Below are 15,015 nucleotides of genomic sequence, written 5' to 3'. Positions count from 1 at the left end.
TATATATGTGCAATAGTTCAGTAAAAGATTGATGTTATTAAATCTTCCACTGTTAATTACTGGTCTGTAATACTCTAGAACGAGTTTTAAACCTTGCTAATAAAATACTAGTTAACACTAAACACTGGAACTTAAATAACACGACCAACTAACTGAAGTCTATAACACTTTGAACCCTGAAAAATTTCTTGTAATACTGGAAAAACAACAACAAAACAAACAAACAAAAAAGAATTATAGCTACTGAGCAACTTTTCACTGGTAGATGTACAGAGATAAATTCTGTGACTTGAATTGTTAATATCAAGTCCAATTTTCTACAACCCATCAACAAAGTTACATAAACATCAAATAGTTTAAAAACACTTATGTACAGTAATTAAGCACTCCAATTTGGCATGGTTCCATACTCAAACAGTTTGTCCACTTAAAAGATCTTACTTGCACTCACATTCATAGACAAAAAAAAAAATATGTACACTAGGTGATGGCAATTGTTAAAACTTTAGTCCTGGACGAACGGCTACTTTTGCTTTAGAGTCTCCACTCCAGGATTTGGACTTAGCACGGAAGTGGCGAAGGTCTTGTTCGTGATCTTTGTGCAGCATTGGTTTGTAATCTTTGGGTTCACAATACTCCTGAAATAAGGCGTTTGAGGATGAAAAAATAAGATTAAACACTTTGTAAATATTTGAAAACACAAGAAAAACAGGATTTTGTTTGTCCCTACTATAACACTGTCCATTGAGAATTATTGATTGATTGATTTTTTCTAAAAAGTTGAAATCCTAAGTCTGAATAAAGACTTGCATTTTCTGTTTCCACATGAAACTACATACTTGTATTTATTTACACATCTTAATCCTTTACGTTATGAAATTGAAGACCAACTGGATGAACAAATTCAGAGTGCCACCTTAAAAACAAAACTAAAACCTATATGTATAACATATAAAGTTTGTTTTTTAGTTGAGTTGATGGTTTTTTCATCATCCTGTATATGTGCTTCCGTATATCCTTATCTCTGCTACGTTACCCTAAGTTTTGGAACACCACAACCTGCTTTGTTACTGGGGTACATCGGATCTCCCATGACAAACCAATTGATATATATATACCTGGAAGAACAAACTACCACTCACCTTGTAAAGTAGCTTCAAACATAGCGAGAGGTTTCAAGGTGTGGCCGTGGTTATAGTAGCATTTTAAAATGTCTCTCAGTATTAATTTATATTGAGATTGGGGATATGGGCAAGTAACGGAACATTCTGAATTTAGTGTTCTGAAACCTTTCCATTAATGCAGGGCATGCAGCATTATTCTGAACATTACAAAGAATCTTAATTATTACCAGTGAGCCAAGGTCAATGAAACTACCTCATTGGACAACACAGTTTTAACTAAAATATTTTCTAGATAGTACAAGCACTAGGGTTTGTTCATACGACACAGATAAGAAATAGCAGGGTTCATGTTTTACATACAATCTTTCCATCTTCGTGCACAAGACCAATGAAAGCCATTTCAAATGCATGACCTTTCCTGCAATATGGTAGATGGGCAGTGATGAACTATCGTCAAAGTTCTGTATGATGGATTTAAATGCCAAATGTGCAATCTTATGTCACAAAACCTTTCAAAGTTTGCACAAATCCAGCAGTCGTTACCTTTAGGTTGATTCTCCCCAATAGTACTTTCAGAGATTATCCATTTCTTCAATACATTACCAATGTCAATATCCACCCCTTGAAGGTTTCTAAGCACCCTTCTTCATGACATTTCAATTGAAATTGGATGGCTGTGACTGATATTGGTCTTTATAAAGCAATGCATCATAAGATTGATATAAGATAAAACCCAACACTAACTAAAGGGGTGCTGTCTCACTACTGTTTTTTTTTTTTTTTTTTACCTAACATTAGCAGTAGATGTAAGTACATCCTCCCACAAGTTGGGTCTTCACCAACAACCAATACAAACAAATACTAGTTTATTTAGGTTTAAATAATTTGTTACAAACTAGCTAAGCTGTAGATCCTAAGTTAAACACAGGAACAGTACAACTTTAATGTATGATTAAGTATTTAAAAAAAAAGAACCATGTAGTAACAAAATTTATATTCAGACATATGTGGGATATTTTGGTCTTTTGTTTTTCAAACTACAATTTATACTGACCTGTTGTAGTGTAGCTTTTGTTTTGTATGCTGGCGCCCTCTAGTGGTTGCATTGTTATATCGAAATTCAAATTCAGCATACGCACTAAATATGATCTTTAGAACTTTGAGAAGTATTATGAGAAAGATGTGTACCTGACAAATTGCAGTGTAAATTTTCGTACTGTGTGTTCCAAGAAGTTAAGAGAACTACGGTGAGGTACCAATATGGAAAAGACAAGAAACGTTGTATTTCATAAAGAATACCACCTACCATGTATTTTTCATAGAAAGCCTTATAGCCACCATCTAAAACATAAACCTCAGGGTGATGCAAATCAGGATATTTCTCCTTGTTCATCTGCCTGTCCATATTTCTTAAAAACCGATACCTACAATCAAAATAAGTATTGTTCATGAATTAACACTGGAACTACCGGTGAGGTCAATATGGACCCCACTGGATTCTTAAGCACATTTAACACCGGAACTACTGGTGAGATCAATATGGACCCCACTAGATTCTTGAGCACATTTAACACCGGAACTACCAGTAAGATCAATATGGACCTCACTGGATTCTTGAGCACATTTAACTCTGGAACTACAGGTGAGGTCAATATGGACCCCACTGGATTCTTAAGCACATTTAACACTGGAACTACTGGTGAGATCAATATGGACCCCACTGGATTCTTAAGCACATTTTTCTAAACTATTCATACATGAAATTGTATGCGAGTCCATTACTGTTTCTTACAGTATACCTAAACAAGTCACAAAAGAAAATCATTTAACATTTCAGATAATTTCTTTTATTTACTCCTGGAGTTTCATATATGTTCCATACAGAAAATGAACCATTTTACTCGCTTTTCTTTGTTTTTTTTTTTACATTGTGACAACCAAAAACAATACAGGATATAATATATGTACCAATCCATAGTACAGATTACTTAACCAAGTTGAGAGTTAGACACCCCTGGCTAGATCATAATTATTCATACAAAGTCCTTGTTTCAGTTTCTGTTGTATTGTTTGAAGAGATAATTTGCTAACACTTTTCAGTAGATTTTGAAAAAGGGTAAAAATGTGTATTACAAGTTTAAATATTTATCTCTAAAAATGCTTAACCCACAGTTCCATAAGTACGCCTACAGCGTATTCGCATACGGTCCCATAAGTACGCCTACAGCGTATTCACCCACGGTCCCATAAGTACGCCTACAGCGTATTCACCCACGGTCCCATAAGTACGCCTACAGCGTATTCACCCACGGTCCCATAAGTACACCTACAACGTATTCACCCACAGTCCCATAAATACACCTACAACGTATTCACCCACAGTCCCATAAATACACCTACAACGTATTCACCCACAGTCCCATAAATACACCTACAACGTATTCACCCACAGTCCCATAAATACACCTACAACGTATTCACATACAGTCCTATAAATACACCTACAACATATTCACCCACAGTCCTATAAATACACCTACAACATATTCACCCACAGTCCTATAAATACACTTACAACGTATTCACCCACATCCTATAAATACACCTACAACATATTCACATACAGTCCTATAAATACACCTACAACATATTCACATACAGTCCCATAAATACACCTACAACGTATTCACCCACAGTCCTATAAATACACCTACAACACATTCACATACAGTCCTATAAGTACACTTACAACATAGGGGCTCTTTCAGAAGAAAATTCACAGTGGAAGATAACAATGTTGCGGCCGGTGCTGTTCTTTCCTGGTTTATTCTTTTCTGACAAGAACTTTTCCATGATCCCTTCTCTTGTGTAGATGTTATTGGCACTCTAAAAGAAATAACCACTTCTTGAAATTACTTCAGTAAGAACAGTTAATACTAAGTGCAGGGGTGAGGGTCAAAGTGCAAATTCCACAACCTTTGAGAGAGTTGTTAAAGATGGTATTATTTATTTGATGTTAGTTATGAACTATTTATTTTACACTACATAGCTTATTTAGCAACAGTTCATTGTAGGAGAGAGTAAATACCAGACACAATATACGGAGATACAGAAAAAAACAACTATATATATAAGAATTTTGGAGGTTCTATACGTTATGCAAAAATAATAAGCAAGTTGTCCAATGGACAAAAATATCTATCATATGAACATTACCTTGCATTCCAACTTGTCGATAGTCTGAGACAGAGTGGTGTCATCAATTCAGACATCTCAAGTTATTGTTTTTGAAGTTAAGCACAAAACTACACAATGGGCTATCTGTGCTCTGCCCACCACGAGTATCGAAACCCGATTTCTAGCATTGTAAGTCCACAGACATACCGCTGTGCCACTGGGGGACAACATCTCAAGTAGAAATACTTTTGTAACATCCTATTTTTATTTTTTTTGTGTACAATGGACACGAACATTTTACGAAAAGCTTGCCACATCTCGTGTAGAGATTCACACAGTAATTCCCGAACTCTACTGAATGTTCCTTTTTTAATGTGCACATTCAGTTGATAAATAATGAAAACTTGGTAACATATGAAAGAATACATAGTTAGCATCAATTCATAGTAACTGCACGTGGAGTCAATATTTCTAGCTTAATAACAGTTTGTTTGCATCCAAAAGTAATGTTATGTGTACTACCGTGTGTAGTTTCATTCTTCTTAAAAACTTAATTTGTTTTGGTTGGTTATAATAGAAAGGGAAATAGAGAAAACAAAACCATCACTGCTCAACAGTACTTAAAAAATAAACATCTTGGATTATCCGTTTCTTAAACCCATTCTTGCTTGCGACACACGGCAGTAATTTTAAAATGACGGTGGTTTTTTTATGCTTATCAAACATTTAGATAATTTATAACCACTTATGAAATACTGTTTCTATGATTTCCAAACTACTTACACTATTTCTTTTTTTACAAAATATCTCTGATAACTTACCTGAATGTGTCCTCCGTTATATTCATAAGGATATCGACAGTCTATTATAATGTAACTATCAATAGCGTGATTGTATTCTCCATTGAGAAGGCTTACAACCTACAGTTGATTTAGACAGAAAAAAAAACACTTTGTTTTAATTATTCTATACTTAATTTACATGCAATAAAAATTGCACTTAAAAAACCAGTTTAGAGATGTAACAAAATGCATGCGTTAACTAAAATATTTACCTAATTTCTATTCAACAACAATTTTCCAATATCTTTCAATAAACCACACGTATTAAATTTTGGGATACTGTTGTTTCAGAGAAAATATTCTATATCTTCACAATTAACGTTGTTGATTCATTATACTGATATCACCACCATAAGCTATCTAAATACAACGTACATCTTCACAACTAACGTTGTTGATTCATTATACTGATATCACCACCATAAGCTATCTAAATACAACGTACATCTTCACAACTAACGTTGTTGATTCATTATACTGATATCACCACCATAAGCTATCTAAATACAACGTACATCTTCACAACTAACGTTGTTGATTCATTATACTGATATCACCACCATAAGCTATCTAAATACAACGGTTGTCCTGGTAGTAAACAGAATCAACCAGAATCAGTCTCAAATGAAGATGACAATTTTAAAAGAATAAATAATTGTTATTTCACTCCTTAGATTTATTTTAAAAAAGGTGTATGACTAAAAAAGTTCTCTCATTTAAGTATATAAATATGATAAGTAAATACTTAAAACTCCAAAGTTTTGTTTTATTCACTGCTCTTATTCAGTTCAAAAACCAAGAAACTGACCGTTTCAGGGGTTATGCTTCTCAGGTCTTCATTCTTCCCATGGATCAGAGGTAGTATATACGGCTAGAGGAATAAAAGTAAAATTATATTGCTAATACACAAACTCTGAAACAAAGTTGTTTTTCTAAATTCTTGGGGCAAAAAATAATTGTATAAAAAAATTGGATAGTCTTTATTAACATGTAGTCTAATTATAATATTTTCTTGCCAAGTAGTAATTTTTAAACTCTGAAAAAAAAAAAAAGTTTCCAGGAGGAATGACAATTCAGTCTGTTGGTTGGCTTAACTATTTAAAATGAATCATGTTTCTAAAGAAATTTATAAGAATTTATTTAATTCTTCTACGAATGTACAATGGCATATATTAATACTTTCTAACTCTAGCCTGTTTTTACTTGTATACAGTAATGAAAATAAACACAAAATACACAAGCAACACACACACACACACACACACACACACACACACATACATACATACATACATACAAGAAACAACAAGCAATCACTACTAGATGAATTTATTAACAAGAAAATATAATCACAGAAGAGCAAATACATTATACACTGCACGAATATATTGTATGCCACCCCTTTGCTTCACACTTTATTTTCATGCTGCTGCCAGTTTAATATTGATATAGGGTTGTGGAATATTGCTCGAAACTTCTTCACAGTTCAGCCAAGTAGTTTGGTCACCTTTTGAACTTTAGGACAAGCCATGGGTTTTATGTATTCCAAGGGCCTCATTACCATCAACACATCATTTTACAATATTTTCTGTATTTTTGGGATCACTGTCTTGCTGGAAGAAGAAACCCTACCCAATGACTTTTGAGGAAATAGCTTGATTGACCTGAATATGCCTGTACATGGCCATCAATACGGTGCAAATCACTGAAACCAATGGCCGAGATACAGTCCCAAACTTGTACTGATCATCCACCATGTTGTATTAACAATGATAACATTCTCCTTTCTACCATTGAAAAACAAACTATCATTTACTGTTGCTAAACAATTCAAACATGGATTCTTCTTCGTTACTTCTTCTCAGCAGAAGTGTTTAAGCAGCTACACATTCAATGAGACCACTTCGGGCTAAAGTGTATTTTAATGTTTGAGGTATCACCTCATACTGACCATCATCCTTCTCATATAGAACATGCCCCGAAATACTTAATGTTACTTTCAGTTAGAATTTTGATTTCTACTTTAACTACACTGCTACTACTAGGCATAGTATAACTGTACTTTCATAGGCTACTGGTGTGACACTTTTAGTGGTTGGATGAAACAGTCAGTGTAAACTATTCACAAGTGACTGATCTGGTGGAGCTCATTTTCACAAAACAAAGGGATGGTACATTCCTGTAGTATTTGCCTTATATACCCTTTTCCCTCACTGTTTCAATAATTAATTCTAATATTGTACATATAAAAATAGCAAGATAAATTAAAATTACTGAGAAATTTGTTTTTAAATCTATTTAACACTTCAAGCCAGTGATAGTGATTTCTGTGTAGCCTTACATTTTGCAATTGCTAATAAACTAAAGAGTTTTAAAAGTATGCTTTCTCTAAGCCTTAATAAATAAAAAGTGAACTACATTTACACACACGAATAGCTTATTTACATGCTGACCACTTCTTACCTTTGAAAAATCTCCAATCAGGTCTGGCTCTTGAACAGCTAAACCAATTAAAAACATGAGGAATGCCACATTACATTCAAGAACAAACTAGTACTTACAAACACTATGCACGATTTGTACAATGTTTCAAATATAAAAATGGGCATGGAACACTATGTTTGGGTTTAAACATTGAAATAAAACTACTAACTGAATAAAAAAAAAAGCGATACGAGGAGACAAATGAAAGAAATGATAGTGACAACTTAGCTTTCAACACCCAGCAAGATCTTTACAAAATCACACCCTTCCTCTTTGTACTAATTTTAAAATTGTCTGAATAATTTAACATTAATAAACAAGACATTCTTCATCAAACATAGCCATTTCTTCAAATATATCACCTACAATCAAACTTGTTTTAAAAATACATTAAGTTACTGTTACAAGTAGACAAAATTGAGACCAAATGAAATTGGAACCCCAAGTTACTGCTTCTTTAGCAGGTATCACATCCTAGATTAGTCTACATTAGATTGTTTTTTTATTAGAAAGGAACTAGTAAGGCTTAAGCTGGATTTGAAACTGTATCCATACTCACCAGGTAGGTGCTTTGGCCAAGCTAAAACCTATAAGCAGCAAGTCCCAAGATTTTTTGTTTGTTTGTTTTGAATTTTGTGCAAAGCTACATGAGGGTGATCTGCACTGGCCATCCCCAATTTAGCAGTGAAAGACTAGAGGGAAGGTAGCTAGTCATCACTACCCACCGCCAACTCTTGGGCTACTCTTTTACCAACGAATAGTTGGATTGACCATCACATTATAACACCCCCACGGTTGAAATGGTGAGCATGTTTCATGGGACGGGGATTCGAATCCGTAACCCTCAGATTGCAAGTCGAGCTCCTGAGCCACCTGGCCATCTAAGATTTTATGAATTATGTACAGCCCATTATAGAGTAGTGATATTCCATTCTATAAAAGAAATTTTACTACTAAACAAGATAAAAATTTTCTTACATCTTTGTAAAGCCTTCATAATACTTGCTTCAGTTTCTGAATGAGAACGTTGTAAAGTTGTTTTCTTGGATTGCAATACCTAAAATAAAAATTAAATCAAGCACTACAAACAACCAAATGTTAAAAAAAATATACTTGTAATGTTTTAAAGACATTCAATTTTTCAGTAAGAAGTAAAATTTTATTTTTCAACAGAATTAACCAAACAAAGTAAACACTAGAAAGTGTTAAAATTTATCTCTTAAGATTTGTTTCCAGAATTTTAACTATTTTTTGTTATCACCTTTTCTTTAAATTTTATTAGATCTCTAAAGCCAAGTTCTTGGAAAGTTGAATACAAATTTTACGTATCTTGCTTTATAGATTCTTTGGGCAGTTAAATACGGGAATATTATTCACGGCTAGTAAATAGTTAGGGATTTTAGGCATTGTCAAAATGTCTCGGACTCCACTTCAAGCAAGGACTTTTTTCTGGCATGGTTTTAAAGTTACCAGTGATCTAATCTAGGTTATATGTTTATTAATACACATATTTCCAGTTCCAAAACACTAAACATCCTGTGAAAATTATCAAACATGATTAACCTCTGAATCAAGTTTGATTCGTTTTAATATACTACTGCTTTCTTTCAGCTCCTTTATGGTAAAAGCAGAAGAAAGATGTGGAGCAAAAGTGTCATTACATTTCAGATTTAAAAGCGTACAACAACAAGAACAAAAGATGAAGACTTGCTCATACCTCAGATTCACTTCTGGGTCTTGTATGAAACACTATACTTTTCCTTCTTTTATTTTGAATTGGACTCGAAACATGTTTAGGTGGTTCTGGTCTCTTAAATGCCGACTTTAGATCCTTTAAAAAAAAACCTTGATTGGATGTAGGTAGGCAACTGTCATAAGGAGCAGTATTTTCTTTATATCTATTATTATTATTTGTATCAGGATCAATGTTGTTCGAAGAAACTGTATTATAATCCTCCTCAACTGCTGGCTCAGTAGTTTCTGATATGGATAGACTTGAGGTACACTCTGTCGAGTTCATACTTCCAGATGTTGAATGATTAGACTATATAAAAAAATTTTTTTGCTTAATTTAATTATTAGTAAACTTATTATTTATATATTAACTCTTAAGATCAGTAAAACCATTGTATTTCTCAAGCTATAATTTGAAATATATCTATTTCTATTAGATGCATTTTTACAATACCAAAAGGTTCTTGAATTAGTCTTTTAAAATAAATAATTCACAAACCAACACAATATTATGAACATATTTATTTTTTAGCCGTTTTAATACATAAATTTGTTTACTAATTACTTGTTAATCGTATGCTACATTATTAGCTGAACAATGATTAACGTTTGTTTCACGGCAAAGCCACATAATGGGATGTTATGTCCACCATGGGAAATCAAATCCCAGATTTGAGTGTTGTAACTCTGTAAACTTGCTGTTGACCCAACGGAATACAAATAATGTTTAATTTAATTTGTAATATATATACCTTCCCCACCCCTTTTAACTGGCTCTCAGCCATGAGGCAAAATAAAATACCTTCACCTTATTTTTTTCTGACCCAAATCATAAAATGTTTTTAGCAGCCCCCTATCAGGGTCGTTTCCTCTCATTTATTTAACTGATCTAACTAAGTTGTAATCTTTAGACATACTAGTGATAATTTAAATATCATAATTATAACATCTTATATCCAAAGACTGTCAAAAAACCAACCATTTTGTAAAACAAATTCCCCTAACCATGAAAACCCTGTTTCAACACCTTACACAAACTACAGCTACATTTTTCACCTAAGTACACATAAAAGTTTACAAGTCTAAAAATAAGCAATTATTTCCACAGTCAACACAAGGTGAAATTGCACCTGTACTATTTTAAAAAGAAATAAAACTATCCAAATATTTTTTTTTAATTTAGCATTTTTCTACTTATAGATCTAGAAAGGAACAATATTCCAGATAAAATGGCTTTTGGTTTTGTTTTTTTTTAAAGATGACACTGGCAATTTAATGTCACTAGGAAGACAAGAGAAAAATAGTAATAAAACTTCTAGAAAGACTGGTTGAATCTGATAAACTTAAGACAACACTGATATTGCAATATCTAAAATATTATAATGATAGCAATGCTGAGAAAAAAAATACAAGTTTTTTTTTTAATTGCACAATAAAGAGTTAAGCCTACATACCATCTCGCTCTTTCCTTCGGTGGTCATAGACAAACACCTCCTTATAGCTGGTTTCAGTTTTCTCTCATTATCATTGTTCTGGCAGGTTAAAGGTTGGCAGGACGCATCCTTTTGGAGTACATCACACCCTAGTGGAGCTGTTAGCAGTCCAGTCATACTGCTGGGTAAAAGTGTTTCTTCATTCTGTACGTAACAAAACGAAGAATCATGAATATGGATTCTATCATGTCATAAATACCTTTTTGTTAATTAAATATGGATAATGTGTGATCAAAACTTGCTCCCTGTAAGACATTGACACGAAGTTACATGCTTGCAAATACGAGGTGATGCATCAGTTCTGCCCTTGTGGCTCTTAGAAGCGTGTATCTTTATTTATCAAGACACAATACCGTGACAGGATCACTACTTGCAATATTATTGATTTCTCATCAAACAACTAAAAAAAGACAGACATACAAACAAATCATGGTAGGGGAAAAACTTAGAAATATTATGACCGTGTACAACTTATGTTGACTTGTACTTGTGGCTTGTTTAGCTCTGTGCCCAGCATGAAATCTTGTATTATTTGATAATCAACTAAGTTTGCACATTTGAAATGTCTGTTTATCTACTGCGCATGTCATTTTCAATCAAGGCTTACACCTAGTAACAGCTTTGTTGATTTTTTTTGTTTTCTGGTAGAGCTACTAAAGCTAACTGCCGTTGTCCCTAATTAGAAACTACTGACCACAAGAAAGGCAAACAGATGGCAGCACCCACTGCCAATTCTTGGTGCTCTTTTATCAAGGAATGGTGGGACTGATAGTCACATTATAATGCCTCCCACAGTTAAAATGGTGAGCATGTTTAGCACAATGTTTCGATCCTGCAACCTGCAGATTGAGAGTTAATCAACCACTAACCACCAGGCCAAGCCCATAGTAACAGCTAAAACTATACACCTAAAACTAAAATTTTAGAAGAATTTTAAAATAGTTCCACAATTCTTTATTCTGTCTTTTTAGATTTTCTTTGCAGTGAAAATTAACTGTGGTTTTTTAGTAAGTCAGCAAAACAATTCAAACGTTACATAGCTATAAAAGATTAAGCATAAAATAATAATACTGTTCAAGAAAACGTTAATGAATTTATAATGGTAACAATAAAATAAAAACTGATATGCTTACAAACTTGTCTATTTCTAAAAGATTCATGAGGCCATCATCTTCATCCGTGTTAACCGACTCCCTTGTATAATAAACTGATGAACTCTGAGAGATTGTAGATCTGGAAGGGCTCCATTCAATCTATGTATATATATATTTAAATGAATTTCATCAGTGTTCCGCACTAATCGCTGGGGTTAATAAAAATCAAACTTAATTCTGACATGTAAAGACTTATGTGAACATACAATTGATAGTAATTACAGTTCACCAACTTAATCTATTTCACACCAAAAACAGTTGTTCAAGTTATTAATAACATTTCCATCACTACTATATCTGTCATATCCAAAATGCAGATCATCTGATGACACCTGGTATTGGGTGTAAGGCTTCGCTACAACTGAATATAGATGTAATGTGGCTGACATATTACATTCATCTCAAGTTTCACTCGTAAGTTCTTTTAATTCGATTTCACAAAAACTGAATTTTAAGAAAATAACTAAGAAGCCCATCTCTAAAAGATCATATCATCAGACATTGGATATATTTTTCAAGAAACTCATGAACTGTTAACTAACAAATAAATCAATTTTTCATTTATCATTTCAGCTATATTTTGTGAAAAATGTTTCTTCGGGATGTAACATACATAATAATTATTTTAACAACTCAACTTAAAACTAGGTCAGAAGTTAACTACGAATCTTGAAAGGTAAAAGTTAATGAAATTATTACTTTTCATCCAATGCTAACAAAATTAGAAAACAGTTTAATCTCTACATTAAACACAAATTAAAAAACATATTTCAAGTAGTAAATGTCCAGAAAATAACTTATACTGATTTTATCTGGAGAAAAGTGAATGTCCCCACGTTACATAAAAAAAAAAAATCTCCTAAGCTCCTGAAATTTTGTTTATTAGAAGGTTAAGTAACCAGTAAGACCCAAGATAGTAACTTTTCTATTACAAAGAAAAGATTACCAAGTTATACTTGGTAGGTGATTGATGTTGTGCCACGTTACATAAAAAAAATCTCCTAAGCTCCTGAAATTTTGTTTATTAGAAGGTTAAGTAACCAGTAAGACCCAAGATAGTAACTTTTCTATTACAAAGAAAAGATTACCAAGTTATACTTGGTAGGTGATTGATGTTGTGCCTGTTTCGTCCAATGAGTGAATGCACATTTACGTTTCTAATCCTAATGAGACAAAAAAGACAAGATTAAAGAACTAATTGGTTCTTCATTAATAAACGGGTTAAATCACGTGAGTAATTCACACTTGAAAAAAAAAAAGATAAACGAAAGAACTAAGAACACTTACGTAAATTTTTTTTATTGTTTTATTCATCACATAACACTTTTTTGGAGAAAAAAGAATGTATTAAAAATTTTTTTTTATCTTCTACATTACTCATAATGTTGTCCATGTCATATCCAAAATGTACAGTGTCCATTGTTTATTTTGTTATCTTCACAATAATGAGAAAAAACATGAAACAATATGTACACATTTATTATAATTTATCTTGAAAGTATAAACATGTGGAGTCTAAAAGTCAATGGTCACAGAAAGAGAGGAATTAGTGGATACGAAAAATTAGTAATGTTTAACTCAAAATTACAGTTGTTAAAAGTGCCTCTAGTCAATTTATTATGAATCTACCCACAAGTGAATATTAAAGTGCCTGTTTAAAGGAGTTTATAGGAACCAGTACTTACTTTAACTATGAATCTACCCACAAGTGCCTGTTGAAAGGAGTTTATAGGAACCAGTACTTACTTTAACACCCTGAGAATCACAATAACCACTGTCTTGGGAGTCGGTATCACTGGCAGTTTATTGGAACCAGTACTTACATTAACTATGAAGCTACCCACAAGTGAATGTTAAAGTGCCTGTTTAAAGGAGTTTATAGGAACCAGTACTTACTTTAACTATGAATCTACCCACAAGTGCCTGTTGAAACAAGTTTATAGGAACCAGTACTTACTTTAACTATGAACCTACCCACAAGTGAATATTAAAGTGCCTGTTTAAAGGAGTTTATAGGAACCAGTACTTACTTTAACACCCTGAGAATCACAATAACCACTGTCTTGGGAGTCGGTATCACTGGCAGCATCTCCAACTGCTAGGAACTTGCACAGCCCAGATTTGCTAGGACTAGAAATGGGAAGATTTTCTGATCTTGACTCATGACTTGGAATGTTTTCTTTGGCAAATGGCAGTCTTTGAAGCTGAAATATAAGTTTTTTTAGTGTACAAAATATTAACAATAACACATTCCTTTTGTTGATAAATACTTTGCTATAAAATGTACCTACAAGGTAAATTACTGAATCAACACCTATGGCAAATCTTACTTTACATTTTTACATCCAGGTAAAAATCTACTTGAATCACTTATTACACAACATTCAAAGATATAAAATTTTATGAGAATATATTCAATCTTTTTGTAGACCCTTAATACTTGAGTATTTAAAAAAGGTGTCTTGTAGAAGTTTAATAGTCTAAAACAATTAGAAAAACAACAACAACAATAAATTGAATTATTTCTTATAATGAAAAATATTTGTAAGCTAAAAAAAAAAGGCTTAGATGATTTATTGAAAAAAGCTATGGATGCAAACTTACAGGATGAGATCTTATTCTTCTTAAATGTCTTTGCCTTCCACCGTTTACATCCCGCAGTACTCTTGAAAAGAATAAGGTCAGAAATAATGTCATTCCTTTGTTCCAAAAGCCCAGCACTAAATATTTTTAATAGATAAAAAAACAAGCAGGACATTATAAAAATCTGTATCTTATCTCTAAGTTTCTGATAGAATTCTGAAGCCAGACTGATTGAATTTCAAGTCACACTGTTGAACTGGTGTGGATTTTTAAAGCACATTTAATATAATTTGTATTTAGCAGAGATGAAAGTGTCCCTTTCCTAAAAATCCTGAAAATAATCGAAGCCAAGTAAGGGGGGTCCGGCACCCAAAATCTTGCATTTTGATGCATTTTAGCACTTAAAATTCACTTAAACAAGTTT

General features: G+C 32.9%; 1 protein-coding gene across 1 annotated transcript in view; it reads right to left on the bottom strand.

The window, feature by feature from the left end:
- Positions 1–12: 12 nt before the first annotated feature.
- LOC106467991 (M-phase inducer phosphatase-like) overlaps positions 13–15,015 on the bottom strand; it is a 31,846-nt gene continuing 16,843 nt past the window's right edge. Inside the window, exons 4-15 of the mRNA XM_013928384.2 lie at positions 14,613–14,673; positions 14,039–14,212; positions 11,988–12,107; positions 10,816–10,998; positions 9,345–9,671; positions 8,606–8,684; positions 7,607–7,644; positions 5,952–6,014; positions 5,123–5,221; positions 3,874–4,010; positions 2,431–2,548; positions 13–638 (exon numbers count right to left, since the gene is read on the bottom strand). Coding sequence (XP_013783838.2) covers positions 498–638; positions 2,431–2,548; positions 3,874–4,010; positions 5,123–5,221; positions 5,952–6,014; positions 7,607–7,644; positions 8,606–8,684; positions 9,345–9,671; positions 10,816–10,998; positions 11,988–12,107; positions 14,039–14,212; positions 14,613–14,673 — 1,540 coding nt within the window. The 3' untranslated portion in view covers positions 13–497. The remainder of the gene's footprint in view (positions 639–2,430; positions 2,549–3,873; positions 4,011–5,122; positions 5,222–5,951; positions 6,015–7,606; positions 7,645–8,605; positions 8,685–9,344; positions 9,672–10,815; positions 10,999–11,987; positions 12,108–14,038; positions 14,213–14,612; positions 14,674–15,015) is intronic.

Source organism: Limulus polyphemus, unplaced genomic scaffold (assembly GCF_000517525.1).
Source record: "Limulus polyphemus unplaced genomic scaffold, Limulus_polyphemus-2.1.2 Scaffold2822, whole genome shotgun sequence".
Classification (NCBI taxonomy): Eukaryota; Metazoa; Arthropoda; class Merostomata; order Xiphosura; family Limulidae; genus Limulus; species Limulus polyphemus.
This window is presented reverse-complemented; position numbering and strand designations above follow the sequence as displayed.